General features: G+C 49.1%; 1 protein-coding gene across 5 annotated transcripts in view; it reads left to right on the top strand.

Moving 5' to 3' along the window:
• TTBK1 (tau tubulin kinase 1) overlaps positions 1–14836 on the top strand; it is a 154693-nt gene that overhangs the window by 85672 nt on the left and 54185 nt on the right. For 4 of the 5 annotated variants that reach the window (XM_075127284.1, XM_075127283.1, XM_075127286.1 and 1 more), the window contains 4 exons: positions 4886–4951; positions 8137–8229; positions 9221–9346; positions 12930–13084. In XM_075127284.1, coding sequence (XP_074983385.1) covers positions 4886–4951; positions 8137–8229; positions 9221–9346; positions 12930–13084 — 440 coding nt within the window. The remainder of the gene's footprint in view (positions 1–4885; positions 4952–8136; positions 8230–9220; positions 9347–12929; positions 13085–14836) is intronic. The other variant, XM_075127285.1, reaches the window with a different exon arrangement.

Raw genomic sequence — 14836 nt, 5'->3', positions numbered from 1 at the left:
GAGCAGCTCAGGTACCCTCTGGGCCAGCCACATCAGCCACTGCTGGGGCAGTCTTGGGCCACCGTGCCTCCCCTCCCCCAGCAGCAGTAGGAGTTTGGGTGGGGGAGCTCTGGGCTGGGGGTTGGGGCTCAGGAGGGGGTGAGGGCTCTGGTCTGTGCTTGCCTAGGAGGGGCTCCCTTGAAGTGGCGACATGTCCCTCCCTCAGCTCCTAGGCAGAAGCTGCGTGCTGCCTCTGTCCACAGGCACTGCCCCTACAGCTCCCATTGGCCACAGTTCCCGGCCAATGGGAGCTGGGGAGCCGGCGCTCGGGGCAGAGGCAGCGCGCGGGGCCATCTGGCCACGCCTCCACCTAGAATCTGAGGGAGGGACACATATTGATGCTTCTGGGGAGCCATGCGGAGCCAGGTTAGGGTAGGGAGCCTGCCAGCCCCGCCAAACTCCCCCAGCACCTGTGGGGGTCCCGGGCCGCCCGCCGCCACGTGCACCTCCTCAGCACAAATGGGTGTCCCGGGCTGCTCCCCCTAGAGCAGGGATTCTCAAACTGGGGGCTGGGACCCCTGAGGGAGTTGTGAGGTTATTACATGGGGGGTCGCGAGCTGTCAGCCTCCACCCCAAAGCCCGCTTGCCTCCAGCATTTATAATGGTCTTAAATATATTAAACAGTGTGTTTAATTTATTAGGGGGGTCACACTCGGAGACTTGCTGTGTGAAAGGGGTTGCCAGGAAAAAATTTTGAGACCCACTGCCCTAGAGCACCCGAGGCACCCCTGGGCTGCCCCTCCCCCAAGATTTAGTCAGGCTTGTATAATACAAGTCATGAACAGGTTATGGGCCGTGAATTTTTGTTTACTGCCCATGACCTGTCCATGACTTTTACTAAAAATACCCGTGACTAAAATCTAGTCTTATTTATTGTCTGTACTCTGGCAGTTGTCCCCAATGTGCTAGGCATGTCTACACAAGGAGAAAGACACATCCTTTGACCTGAACAACAGAATGTATAGAAATCCTAAAGTTTACAAAATGAATCAAATATTTATAATTTAAATCAGATTTTTATTTACCATTTGCTAGTTCTTTACTGTCTTCTCATTTGATAGTTTTAAATGGCTGAAGTGGATATTTTGTGCTTTTGTCTTCAATTAGAATTTCCTAATTGTTTGTAGCATTTCAGATTTTACATGGAATTTTTTTCTACTAAGAAATTTCACACTTAAAAAAATGCACACTTAAAAAAAGTGACGCCCTAGGGCTTTTTTAACATCTTTCGTATCTGAAACACAAAATTGATAAGCAAATGGCCTGTGGTATTTTTGCAAGCACCACCTTCTGATCCCTCGAATATCCACAAGTCAAAAAAAACAAAAGGCTTTGACTAGACCATATTCTTCATTCAGGAAATGTCCATCAGTTGCAAACCCTGAAGGAAGTGTTTCAAGAGGAGAAAACCATGTGTTTTCATAACCTGTCTGGAGAGCACATGTATCCTGAGTACAGATGGGAGGTGTGACATTCATAGCAAACCTATTGTATATGGGACAGCAACTACTGAGGGAGGGACTTTTTGTGTGTGACAAGCTAGACATCTCCAGTTACTCCTTTTCTTCCAGACATCTGACCACAATTGCTAGTGATACAATCAAAATATGTGAGAGAACACTAAGTGCCAGGTCACTGATTTTGTGATAGACAATGCAGCCAATGAGGCTAAGAGGAGAAGGGGAGCCTTGCAAGAAAAAGATGACCTTGGTGAGTAAAGTCTGGCTGTTCTGCACATACTGTACAATTCCTGCTAGAAGACTTGGAAGGAAAGACTGGCAAGGACTATGGTATTGAAGGCCAGTCTGATCCTGCGATGTGATGCGTGAGTCTGGATCCCTGTACCAGTGTGGAGCTCCATTGACTTCTGTAGGGCTCAGGGGGTTAGCCATGTGGATTCAGTTGCAGGAGCAGGGGCTGTGTGATGAGTTCTTGCCCAATAACCACTTTGCACAGACAAGCATGGAGATCGCCATGTATTTGTGATGCCTCGAGAAGAAAAGTGGAATCTGCATTTGCAGATTGCCTAGAAGCTTGTTTCAGAATGGCCCAAATTAATGAAAATCTGTGAAGAGCAGAGACATGATATAGACTCTGTTTCCCAGAAAGTAACAAATATTGGCCTGAAGAGGTTTGCTGAGAAATTGCTCCAGATATTGAAGGCAGCATTGTTGGGACTTGATTCTGAACAGATTCAACAAATTCAGCTATAGCTGATGAAGTGTGAAAGAAGACAGAAAAATATCTTGTGCTGAACTGCAATGAGATAACTGCAGAATGCATATTCGGAAAGCATTATGACTTGTAAAGCATGAAAGCACAGGTTTAACGCCATATCACTTTCCAGCTTATGAAATATTCCCGTGTGTGCCAGCTTCCACTCACAATTTAGGAATCAACACTTGCTCTTGAATACGTAGAAGAGGCTTATGCTGGTAGTTGAGTTCCAGCTACAGTAATTCAACCGCAGGCCAAATCTACATTTCAGAAAGTCATGTTCTCCAATGAAGTTCTGAAAAATGTAACAGCCGCTCACTGGTGGAGGTCTCAAGTAAATTCTCTGGGAGGAACAAGGCTGGATCACGAAAGCAGCATCACAGCTGTTAATTGCTACAGCTTCTTTTGTTGGTGCGGAATGAGTATTTTCATCACTCGGGCTGGTGTGCTCCAGGATTACAAACCTCAGGGAACAGGTGATGCATCCATGTTGGTTTTCCTTCTCAAGCATTTTAATTCTGAAAGCCTTGAAATCACCCTCAGTGAATTGGAATAATGGGACTCAGGTGCATAATAGACTTGTGACTTTTGATCATGGATTTTAGTTATGGTTTCAAATGCCGCATTATACGTTCAGTCTGGATAAATCAATAACACAGAATCTGCGAGAATAGATGTATAAAAAAATTCACCGTTTTGAACTTTGATTATGTATTGAAAAGCTAGGCAGATATTCAGTGTTAACACTGAAGTAAATTTGTGGTGAGAAAAATACAAATAGGCATTAAGAGAACATTTTAATATAAAAATAGAATCTTAGGTCCTGATCCTGCAAGTACTTATACATATGCGTAACTTTAAACATAGGAGCAAAGAGTCCTGTGGCACCTTATAGACTAACAGACGTATTAGAGCATAAGCTTTCGTGGGTGAATACCCACTTTGTCGGATGCATGTAGTGGAAATTTCCAGAGGCAGATATAAATATGCAAGCTTTCATGTATGAACTCCACTGAACTGCCCGTCAGCCAGTCCATCCCTGAGCCTTGAGGACTCACACGTTCTTCCCCTGCTTCAGGCCCAACTCTCACAGCTCTGCAATTCTAGCCCCTCTCCAGGCTGGCCAGGAGGACTGAATAGAATCCTCTTCAGACCAGTCAGCACTGAAGGGAAGTTCGTATCGAGGTATGCAACTGAGTCCTCAGGGCCGACTGCTGCCTCCCAAGTGATGAGAGAATTGAACTGGCATCTCCTTGCACTGCGCTGCTAAGTGCTCCGACCTCTAAGCACCTGGGCCTGTCTGGAGTTTTTAGGGAGGGATTTTCAAAAGTGCTTGCCTTGGGCTGAACTCTGAGCCCATTTGGGCCATTGCCAACATCCCCCGGTCTAACTCGGCCTCTTGAAAATCCCACCCGTACCCATTATCTTTTTTACATCTGTGAAGCTCCCCATAATCACTTGCCATGTTTCATTATTCTACATAGAATTAGTTCAGAATGATCACGTCTTCCACAGGTGAAATTGTGCAGACATAAGAGATCTCTGGAAGCAGCACTCTCAGCCCCGTCAGCAGTGGGAATAACCTCCTGTGATGGATGCAAGGAGCAGTGCTGACTTGGTCTCAAGACCACTGTATCCATCTTCTGGGGTGGGGAAGGGTACTTGAGGGGTGAGAGTAAAGAAAGGGAGAACAAAGGCTCCAAGGGGGACTCAGAGGAGCCTTGGAAAATAGGTGAACACTAGAAGGTTTTCCACTTGTTAACTCTTAGCATGTAGCTTCCATGTTGGTGCCTGTTCAGAGGTAGGGGAGAGGTTTTGACAGCACCTGCCTTGGGAACTGGGAAGTTCTCAGACACCATGGAGAAGGGAACTATACAAATCCCTGGAGGGCTGAAATGAGCAGTTTGAGCACTGGAAGCAGGGCAGGACTGAGATATTAGAGATGAGTGTGACCTCGTGGGTCTAGTGCAGTCCATCGTGTGGGGGCCAGAGCAGGATGCTCTCGTGCGTGACCCCATCACGTGTTCTAGTGGGGCCTGCTTGTCTTCAGGAGATGGAGAAATCGGGCAGCTGGCAGGTAGCATTGGGTGGGGTCTAAGAGGGGTTTGCAGGAGGGTTGTGCATGGGAGGGGGGATTGGAGGGGATCCTGCAGGGAGGTAACATGCCGGATCAGCACCTGCATCTATCCAGCGGCAGTATCAGAATAGCAAACCACTGGGCTGGCCCTCAGGCGCTGCCTTGGATTTAGCTTACCCACACTGCCCCATTATCAGTTTGTACTCAAAGGAAGGATTGCTTTTGGGCTCCTGCACTTGCTTTCTGCTCAAACTAAAATTTGGTTATGAAGGTACAAACCTGGGTGATGCTGACAGCTTTGCTGCCCGGAGCGACTTTACTGATCACTGTCCCCTTAGCGCAGAAGGAGTTTTTCAGGGAAATGTAGGACTAAGGCACATGTTATCTGTTTATATGGCCACTTGATCACAGGGAAGGGCATTAAGAAGAGATCTGCAGCTTTCAGGTTTGTATGGCCCCAGGGTAGAGCTGGGAAGTCTTTAGGAATTTGCTGCACTCTGGCTTCTCCAACGCCCTGCTTTGTTTCTGAGATTATTTATTGTCTCCCATCAGCCTCGCAATGTTGCTGGGTTTCGGGGAACAGTCCGCTATGCTTCCGTGAATGCACACAAAAACCGAGTGAGTATCTCCATTTCTTAGGGGTTAAAAGAGAAGGGTTTTTTCCACCCCTGCAGCCACGAAGGGTATGTCTACACTACAATAAAAGATCAGTGGCATGGTCATGGCTGGCTCGAGGCAGCTGACTCTGGTTGTGGGGCTCAAAATTGCAGTGCAGACATTTGGCTCAGGCTGGAGTACAGCCTTTGAAACCCCACGAGGGGGGTGTATGGCAGAGCTCGGACTCCAGCTCGAGCCCGACTGTCTACACAGCAATTTTTAGCCCTGCATCACGAACCTGAGTCAACTGGCCTGGGCTCTGAGACTCGATGCTGTGGGCTTTTTATTGCCATGTAGACACAGAGTAGCTCTGTAGCTGCGGGAGGGGTCCGCTGATGTGAGTTGCTTGTTGCCTACAGCAAGCTGATGTGTCAAATAACTCCAGTGGAGGTGGAAGGCTATTGATTGTATGTGTAAAAATATGAGCTAGTCATTGGCTTTTCTCTCATCGCCTGTCTAATATTTGGCAGTTACCATATTTGCTGCTGCTATTAAGAAAAAATAAAATACAAGAGAAACAGAAAGCCATGTCCCTGTGTGGCTCCTTGCCGTGGGCCCACCACCCCAAGGCCCTAGCAGCATGCTGGCCGTGGGAAGGCTGTGGCTCATGGCAGCCTAGCCCTGGTGACATGGGTAACTCAGAACAAATCCTAGATTTTTTTCCTCCGAAGAGGGATGTTACTTCTGCAAAATATTTGGCCTGTTTTGCCCCAGTCTCCCCAGATGTCTGGCCTTCCCCCTCTCATCTAATATTTGTAAATATGTAAGCAGTATTTCCTGTCTGTATGGTAAAGTTCTTCTGATGCTTAGATTATGGAACTAAAGTTCCTGCCAGAAGAAAAGGTTTTATGAGCTCTGACCCTTCACTCCCCTCTGCCCAATCTCATCCTTCCCTCCAGCCTTTTTGCATCCCAAGTGATGTGGCTTTTAGGAGGTGATTTGGAAATGCATATGTGTAGTTACTGTAAGTGGTAAAACATTGATAGTCACTTTTAATCTTCACTGGGCTTCCCAGACAGCTAATTAGCCCCTACTGGTCGCCCTAAAAATAGGCAGATCAGTGTTATCCTCTCTTACAAATGAGGATGCTGACACCCGAGAGGCTAAGTGGCTAGCTCAAGGTCACATAAAGAGTCAGTGTCAGAAATGGAATTAATAATCAGGCTTCTAGGCCGGGAGGTGTTTTGCAGATCCCCAGCAAATGGCCTGCAGACGGCTGATGGTCGAGAGGCCCCAGTTTGGGAACTCCTGCACTAGAGCACGCTTCCCTCCAGACCTTTATTTCTAGATCCACTGCTAGTTTATATTGTGCGTGATGAGTAAGGCTAAGATTCAGTCATGGGTATTTTTAGTAAAAGTCATGGACAGGTCACGGGCAATAAACAAAAATTCACGGCCCGTGACCTGTTCATGACTTTTACTATAAATACCCATGACTGAATCTTAGCTGCTCCGGGGGCCCTCCGGGAGCCAAACGGTGATCCCTGCTCTAGCGGTGGGGGCTGACTACCCCCGGTCACCAGCTGCTCCAAGGTCCCCTGAGCCACTGCTCCGATGGCCTCCAGAATGGCCCCCGGGACTGCTGCTCCGGGGCTGCCCCTGGAATCGCTGCTGCTCTGGCGGCCCCCAGGGCCAGCCACATTGGCCACTGCTTGGGCGGTCCCAGGGCCAGCTGCCTGGTGCCACCCAAGCAATTGCCGGTGCAGCTGGCTCTGGGCCCACCCCAGTGGCTGGCTCTGGGGCCACCCCAGCAACAGCCAATGCCAGCTTCTGGGGCGGCCCTTGGGTCAGCCGCACCGGCCACTGTAGACTTGCAGCCATAATGATGAGAAGTGCTTCTAATGGTGGCCATTTTCAGCCCCCGGTGCTGAAAGCAGTGGGTAGGGACTTCTTTAGACAGTGAAATCTCCTTAGTGGTTAACATTTGAGTTCCCATCAAACACGGTATATTGATCCCCCTGGATTATAGTTATCCTCTAGGGAATTCTCCTCTCAATGCTTATTACAGCTGGCACTGGCTGTGCTGGCTGTAGCTAAGTTTGCCTGACACATTCTATTACAAGATCCTGGTTCCAGTTATTTGTGCCTTTGCCAGACTAACTGTTTGGGCTGAAATTTTCCATGGCTGCCTCAGTTTGAGCTTTGGAGCAGGGACTTGAAATTTGGCAGAGCGGGCCTCCTGGGTGTAAGAAATGTGCCCTTTGCCATCCCTGTGCCAATCTGTCTAAATCTGGGCTCGTTCAGGATTACTTGGTCCCAGGATGGCTGGTGCTCTGGGGGTGGATTAGGCTGTGTCTGTCAGACCACTGTCCCATGTGTTGCAGAAGTTTGAAAGTGTGTGGTAAGTGGAGCAGTTGAATGCCACGCTGGACTTTCTCCCTGTTTTCTGGGTACACGCCTAGGGTCAGATTTACACGAGCGCTGAGCACTCTCAGCTGAACTCATTGGGAGCAGTGCTTGAATATATAAAGTACTGTGCAATGCAAAATACTCAGACCAATCAGCCCTAGGCATCTCATACTGGGCACTCAAAATTAATGGGCACATTTGACAATTTTGGCTTTAAACCCCATGCCTCAGTTCCCCCTCTGTAAAATGAGTATAACCCTGCCTCACCTTCAGGGAGATGTGAGGATAAATTCATTAACCATTTGGGAAGCGCTTAGTTACTGTAGTAATGAGTGTCGCAGACAAGCCCCTGAGAGAATTAATTCTGCATTCAGAGCAAGGTTTGAATAGTGTGGGGTGAACAAGGGTGGGATCCACACACTGAAGAATGGGGGAAAAAGAAGTATTGAACAGCTCCCCATGCAGTGAGCATCATCCATTCTGTGCACTGCCTGATGCAGGGTCCTGTGGAAAAAATAGTCTATGATTGTGTAATTACATGCATACGCATAAGGGGTACACAAGTTAAGCTTGCATGGACAACCTTATTCCCTGAGGTCTGGGCGCTTGACTGTACAACCTGAATAATAGTTACCCTAGTTTCTGGAAGTGTCCTGAGAATGGAAGTGACACGTTCCCAGGGTGGTGTTCACTCCGCTTGACAGGCCGTGGTGTCTCCCACACAGCAGAAAAGATGCTGTTTGGCTGTTAGGGCTTGGAGCCTCGTATTTGCTTTACTTTGTCTTCCTTTTCTCCAGGAGATGGGTCGACATGATGACCTGTGGTCCCTCTTTTACATGTTAGTGGAGTTTGCAGTTGGTCAGCTGCCATGGCGCAAGATCAAAGATAAGGTAGGAAACATGGTGACTAAGGTGTAGTGGGTGACTGGGGTAAACTCTGTCCAGCAGCTGTTCCACTCCCCTTTCCTGCACCTCAGCACAGATCAGAGGCTGTTTTCCAGGGCTTTTCAGAAAGCAGTAGGCAGAGTCAAGCCCCTGGGCTGTTGCACTGAAACCTTGGGTCTAGGTGTCAGGAAGAACTTTCCGCCTGTCTCCAAGAGAGCGCACCCCCCACAGCTGCTGAGTAAACGAACATTTACATTGAATGCACACTCCACCTCACTGCAGCAATGTTTGGAATACTCTTAAATCCTGTTCAAACCTAGGCTGCTAACTAGTAAATCTACTAGTGTATTCCCACAGCGCCTCTTGCCGCTTCCCTAGCTACGTGCGTGGGATGAAAGCTGCCTTGTAACATCAGCATCGCCAGTTCGGCTGTACTTTAGCGCACACAAAAATACTTCCTTCCCCCCCTCTGATCTCCTGTCAGAGATGATTTTCTCAGTCTGTAACGTGGCCTAAAATGCAGTGTGTGTCACCTGGATTGCTTCCGCACTGGAAATGAATGGTGCTGTCTCAGCTTGTCTGCCTTCACCGACCACCTCAGCCCTGTCTGCTGGCCCATTGTGTCTGTCCTGTGCTGATGAACTGACTGGTTCCTTCCTGCCAGCCAGCTTCCCAGGAAGCTCTAAATGGGAGCGTTGGTCAGCAAGTCAGATTGAGTCCACGGGAGTAAAACAGACCATCCAGGTGTTCCTGAAAGATCCCCCTGGGGGAGGGAAGAGCCAGAGAGCAGCCGCCCCTACTTCCAGGAGTCTCCACTGAAGGGGCAGCTCCCAAGAGGTGTCCAAGCTTCCCTGCATCAGCAGATCAGCCTCACTTTGCTAGGGAGTATGTGTAAGCCAGACCCTGAGGGCCCCCTGCAGATGGGCTACTGCTGAGGGGTTAGGAGGGTGCAGCCAGGAGAGTGATGGTGGGATCTGGTGTATTTCCCTTTCTACAGGAGCAAGTTGGCATGATCAAAGAGAAGTATGAACATCGAATGCTGCTAAAACACATGCCATCTGAATTCCACCTCTTCCTGGATCACATTGCGAACCTGGACTACTTCACCAAGCCCGATTATCAGGTAAGAGACTGGCCTTGTGGAGGGCCTGGTGCATGTCATTGAAGAGGGATGCTTTGATTTCACAGGTGGAGAGGCCATTCCTGCGAAGCCAGAGAGAGGCCGGGCCATAGGGTGGTTTGTCAGTTCCAAGTTCTTTCCTCTCTCCCCCTCACCCCACCCCATCAAACAAAAAGCCCCGACCTCTGATGCAGACAGACCCATCGCTATGAACCTTGGTGGCGTGAGAGTTGTTTGAACTTTCTCAGCAGTCTTTTAAAGGCAATTAAAACATCCCTTCTACATGGCATAGTTAGAGTCGGGCCCATAGGGTGCATAATCACCCTGGAAATTACCCTCTTGGAAAATCCAGGTTATGTTCCTCAAGCAGCTGTGTCTGAGCTAAGCATGTTCACATGTCTTCTGCCAGTAGCTGGCTACTCTGCATATGCGTGTCTTCCTTCCGAGTCCCATGGGCCCGGCCTGCAGAATGAGCCCCACTGCACAATCCTGCCAGGCAGTTATGCACACATCTGGTCTGCAGGAGAGCTGAACTCCAGGTTCTAGGGATGCAGCAGCAAACCAGTTGCATGGTTTAATTTAAAACATGCACCCTTTCTTTTCGTAGCTTTTAAGACGTTTTAGGCAGCCGGTGGGGACAGGGACAGCTTTGGGAAGCAATGTCTGATGCTCTCTCTGTAACATTTATTTCCTGTTCTTGGCACCATTCTTAGAAAGTAAGGGAAAACTAATCTGTCATTTAGGCCTTGGCTACATTGGAAAGTTGTACCAGTTTAACTTAAATCATTTTTGAAGCTTATTTAATTAAACCAAAGCAAACCCCTCGGTTTAGCTTAATCCTGTTCCCAACCAGCTTAACCTAAACCAGAAAAGGCCACTCGTTATGGAAATGAGTGCAGCCACACAGGGGATTGCACCAATTTAACTAAATTGGTTTAAATTCAGGTTAAATTGGTGCAACTTGCCCATGTGGACAGGGCCTTGTTGAAGTTTCCCAGATAGTGGCAGAGTGCAGGAGGCACCCTCTGTTAAGAGACTTGTCCGTCAGAAGTAATTTAGCAATGAGAAGTCCTGGTAACCTGAAATGGTTTGCAGATTTCCACAGAGCTTGTGATTATAGCTGCTTGAAAACCAAGAGTGGTTTCGTGGCACAGCTAGTCCTAAACCTCCAATTATATGAGTTCAGCGCAGCTATGCTTCTATCAGAAAAAAGAGAGGAAAGAAAGTGAGGAGAAGCTGTAGCCTGCTAGCATGGTGGAACAGGAGCCATAGAAAAGTCACATGCTGCATCAATAACACATACTGATGACAGCATTATGGCACAGCTCAGGAGTCCAGCTGTGAGAGAGGTGGTTAGAGTCTCCGTAGCAAAGCTACGCAGAACTGGTGGAGATGCCCCAGGATGTGAAGGTTTCCTAAGTGATCGATGCAAGGGCATGGACTGGTGGACTGCAGAGATCCTTTCTAACGCCGCTCTCCGTGACCTGGCACTTGTCCAGCTCCTCAGTCTGGCCGTTTTTAATGTTTCCTACGTACAGCCCCTTCCATGTTCCGTCTTCATCAGAACTTTGTTCTGTCGATATTTACAAAGCACCTACCACCGACGTGCTGAGTGAGCTACCAGACTCCCGTCTGTGCTGCCTGCTTGCACGCTGCTTTCAGTCACGAAGAGTGCTCCGTTCTGTGGCAGAAGCTGCAGAGAAATATTGCTAACGTGGCACTTCACCCCCATGTCCTCTTGGACCTACTGGCTTGTGTCAAGAAGGTCCCAGTAGGAGCTCCTCTCTGGTTAAGGTGAATTCTCATGCAATAAGCAATATGTATTCAGCTCTGCCCTCCCCTCCAGAGGTGGGGATGCTAAATCCCTGAACTCCAACGGTGCAAAACCTCACCAACTTGACCCTGCCTCTCTGGTCCCTACCCTCAGGTGTCCCCTGGGGGACTGGCAGGACCTTAGCCCTCCCTCAGCCTCGCTGCTTCTCACAGAACACCCAGGGCAACAACAAGCCCTGCATAGAGCACAGCAAGGGGTCGGTGGGCTGTGTGGACGGAGTGCAGAGCTGAGCTGTGCTGGGCACAGAGAGGGTGGGAGGTCTGTTTAGGGGTACTGTGATGTCCCCAGTTGCTATTTCCATCCCCACAGGGGCAGAGTTAAGCGGGTGTGGTTGGTGCTGGCAGACCCAGGGATTGAACCAAGTCCTCATCCAGAGTGTTAATCGCAGTCCATCCTGGTGCTCTGGCAGCGGGTGGGCTCCCCACACTGACCACAGACTGCTGAGCGCCCCCAGCCCCTGTAGTGTAATTGACTCACCCAGCACCAGGTGAGCAGGCTTCGGCAGAGCCCAGACCAAACCCCAGGTGTCCAGGCCTCCATCCATTGCCTTACAGAGACCATCCTTCCCCCTCCTGCAGCTACTGTCTCACTCCCTGCACTGAGCTGCCATCATGGGTGACTTCTTGCTCGGGCAATTCAGCATTGTGTCTCACCTGCTGTGGGCAGCAGAGTCAGCGACGTGCATCAGGCCCCTTACTTCCATAGGCAGGGCAGCTGAGTGACTGCGCCTTGGGCTGCTGTATGGGAGACCTGGGGTCTCGGCCCAGCTCTGCCAGCAAGCACGTTTTCTTTTCGATGAGCTGAAAATGAGGGATTTTCCCCCTTGGAGGGTAGGGCTGAAGGTCTTGGTTAATATTAAAGCGTACAGCAGTACTAACACCAGTCAGCGGAAGAGAAGACTTGCACTCATATCTGTCTAGCTCCTAGGCCAGGTCACTTTCCCCTAGGTGACTGGATAGGTTGTATGGCAGGGCTCTCTCTCAAGAGTCTGTACTCCGTGCTGGTGTTCCATGCATTGCTCCTCCGCAGCCCGCCATACCACTCCAGAGAATCACCTACAAAGTCCAGGAACTTTGGAATGATCAAGTTCTGGAGCTGGTTCTTGCTGCTAGGCACTAGATCTCAGCTGGGGCATGCCCACGATATTAGTTTTATGTGGGTCTTACCCATTATTTTCCCCTATCTCCACTCAAAAAAGCATTATAAAAAGTTACAATTTGTAAAAAGGTCATGTTTGTCAGAGCTGTGTCTCATGAGATACTTTACCAAATGACCCCATATGTGCCCCATAAACTCCACCTGGGGCCCTAACTGGGCATTCCCATTTCCAGGCTGATCTGAGAGGGGACGTGGCTTTTAGAACAGGCTGAAAGTACAGCTTTCACGAGATAGGCTGATAGAACCTTAGCTACGGTGCAGCTATGCGAAGCCCTGTGATACGGGAGAAAGAGGTATCCACTGGAGCTGGTCAGAAGATTTTCATCAACAGTTTTCTGGCAGAAAATGTTTGACAAATGCAGAATTTTTAATAAAATCATTTCCTCTGTGTGTGGGGGAGGGAAGGTGGGCGAGAGAAATAAAAAAAGTAGTTTCCAAAAGACAATTCCAAAACACATTTCAAAATGTCAGAAATCCCCATGAAATGGAAATTGTGAGTTTGGACAAGCTCCGTGCTTCAGGCATTCTTTAAGGCAGCTGTCAGCTGTTACAGATCCTCTACCTCCCTCCTTGTTGCTACGTTTATTCTTCTAGCTGATCATGTCGGTGTTTGAGAACAGCATGAAGGAACGAGGCATTACTGAGAATGAGGCCTTCGACTGGGAAAAAGCTGGAACGGACATTTTATTGTCTACAAGCACCTCCACACCACCACAGCAGAACACCAGGCAGACAGCAGCCATGTTTGGGTGAGTGTTATCATAGAATCATAGAATATCAGGGTTGGAAGGGACCCCAGAAGGTCATCTAGTCCAACCCCCTGCTTGAAGCAGGACCAATTCCCAGTTAAATCATCCCAGCCAGGGCTTTGTCAAGCCTGACCTTAAAAACCTCTAAGGAAGGAGATTCTACCACCTCCCTAGGTAACGCATTCCAGTGTTTCACCACCCTCTTAGTGAAAAAGTTTTTCCTAATATCCAATCTAAACCTCCCCCACTGCAACTTGAGACCATTACTCCTCGTTCTGTCATCTGCTACAATTGAGAACAGTCTAGAGCCATCCTCTTTGGAACCCCCTTTCAGGTAGTTGAAAGCAGCTATCAAATCCCCCCTCATTCTTCTCTTCTGCAGGCTAAACAATCCCAGCTCCCTCAGCCTCTCCTCATAAGTCATGTGTTCCAGACCCCTAATCATTTTTGTTGCCCTTCGCTGGACTCTCTCCAATTTATCCACATGGTCACACCTGTCACGCTGTCAGCAGGTGCTGGGCCAAGGGAGAGTCACTGGAAGGAACACTGGCCGTGATTGCCCTGGACAATAGGATTAGGTACAGAAGTATTGTTCATTTCGCTGTAGAGATGAAGTGTGTGTAATACGGTGTGCCTAAGTCACCGGATCGCACCTGGATCCTGAGCATTTGTCTTCTTGTTGTCACCTTGTATGTTCTACTGGGAACGTTCCCCTGCTTACGCTTTTACATCAGGAGGGTGCTGCACATGACGTGGTGCACGGTCCCTGGTGCTCGCCGGCGGGGTCCACGCGCCAGTGCGCGTTACACGGTCCCTGGTGCTCGCCGGTGGGGTCCGTGACCCTGGGACAAAGAGCTATTTAGATATTTAAAAATGGCCTGGGAAAAACTCCTCTGACAGGAGATTGAAAAGATTGGGATTGCCTGTTTTAGCGAGGTGGTGAATCAGAGGGGCTGTGACAACAGTCGACAGAGCAACGAAGGGCTCAGAAAAGGGAGAGTGTGACGTTCTCTTCTCCCTGCCTCACAGCGTTAGGATAGGGGACAGTCAGTGAAATTGAAAGGTGGCAAATTCATGATGGATAAAAGGAAATGGTTTTTCACAGGGTGTGTGATTAACCTCGAACTCCTCCTCACAGGAAGTCGCAGAGGCTGGAAGATTGTCAGATGATGAAAGAGAATCCAATCTCTTTCATCATCTGGGTGGCAAGAGTATCTAGCGTTCTAACAGTGAGTGCTAACACGTTCTGGCAGGGATATTAAATCTTGTATTCCAGGGTTTAAACCAATCTCTACCTGTTAGAGATCAGGATAAAACCTAATGTGGGGGTAGATTAACCCACATCTGCCTCCTCAGGATTCCTTCGCCTTCTGCTGGATCATCGGTAGCGACCCACGTCCAAGATAGGAGACTGGAGTAGGGGACCCTGAGTCGGTCCTGTCTTACACTTGCGTGGAATAGACACATGCGGGTGGGATGTTTAGAATCTTCTGAGTGGTTTAGCAGCACAATCCAAGGGGAGGCAACTGGAATTTTCTCTGAAGTCGCCTAGGTGCTTGTGAGAGTCCTGGCATAAATGGATGATGAGCACATGCTCTTTCCCACTGGGTAGGACAACATGGGTAAAGTTTATGGAGCCCTGTCGGCTTAGGGCTAGGTGGACTCTTCCCCTACAGCCGGCTGTTCCTAATTGTCCAGCACCTTCTCTGAAGCAGGGGTTGTCAGCCTGGAGGTCTGTGAGACGCCCTTCCT

Source organism: Caretta caretta, chromosome 3, assembly GCF_965140235.1.
Source record: "Caretta caretta isolate rCarCar2 chromosome 3, rCarCar1.hap1, whole genome shotgun sequence".
NCBI lineage: Eukaryota > Metazoa > Chordata > Testudines > Cheloniidae > Caretta > Caretta caretta.
The sequence above is the reverse complement of the archived record's forward strand: the minus strand, read 5'-3'. Positions and strand labels throughout refer to the sequence as shown.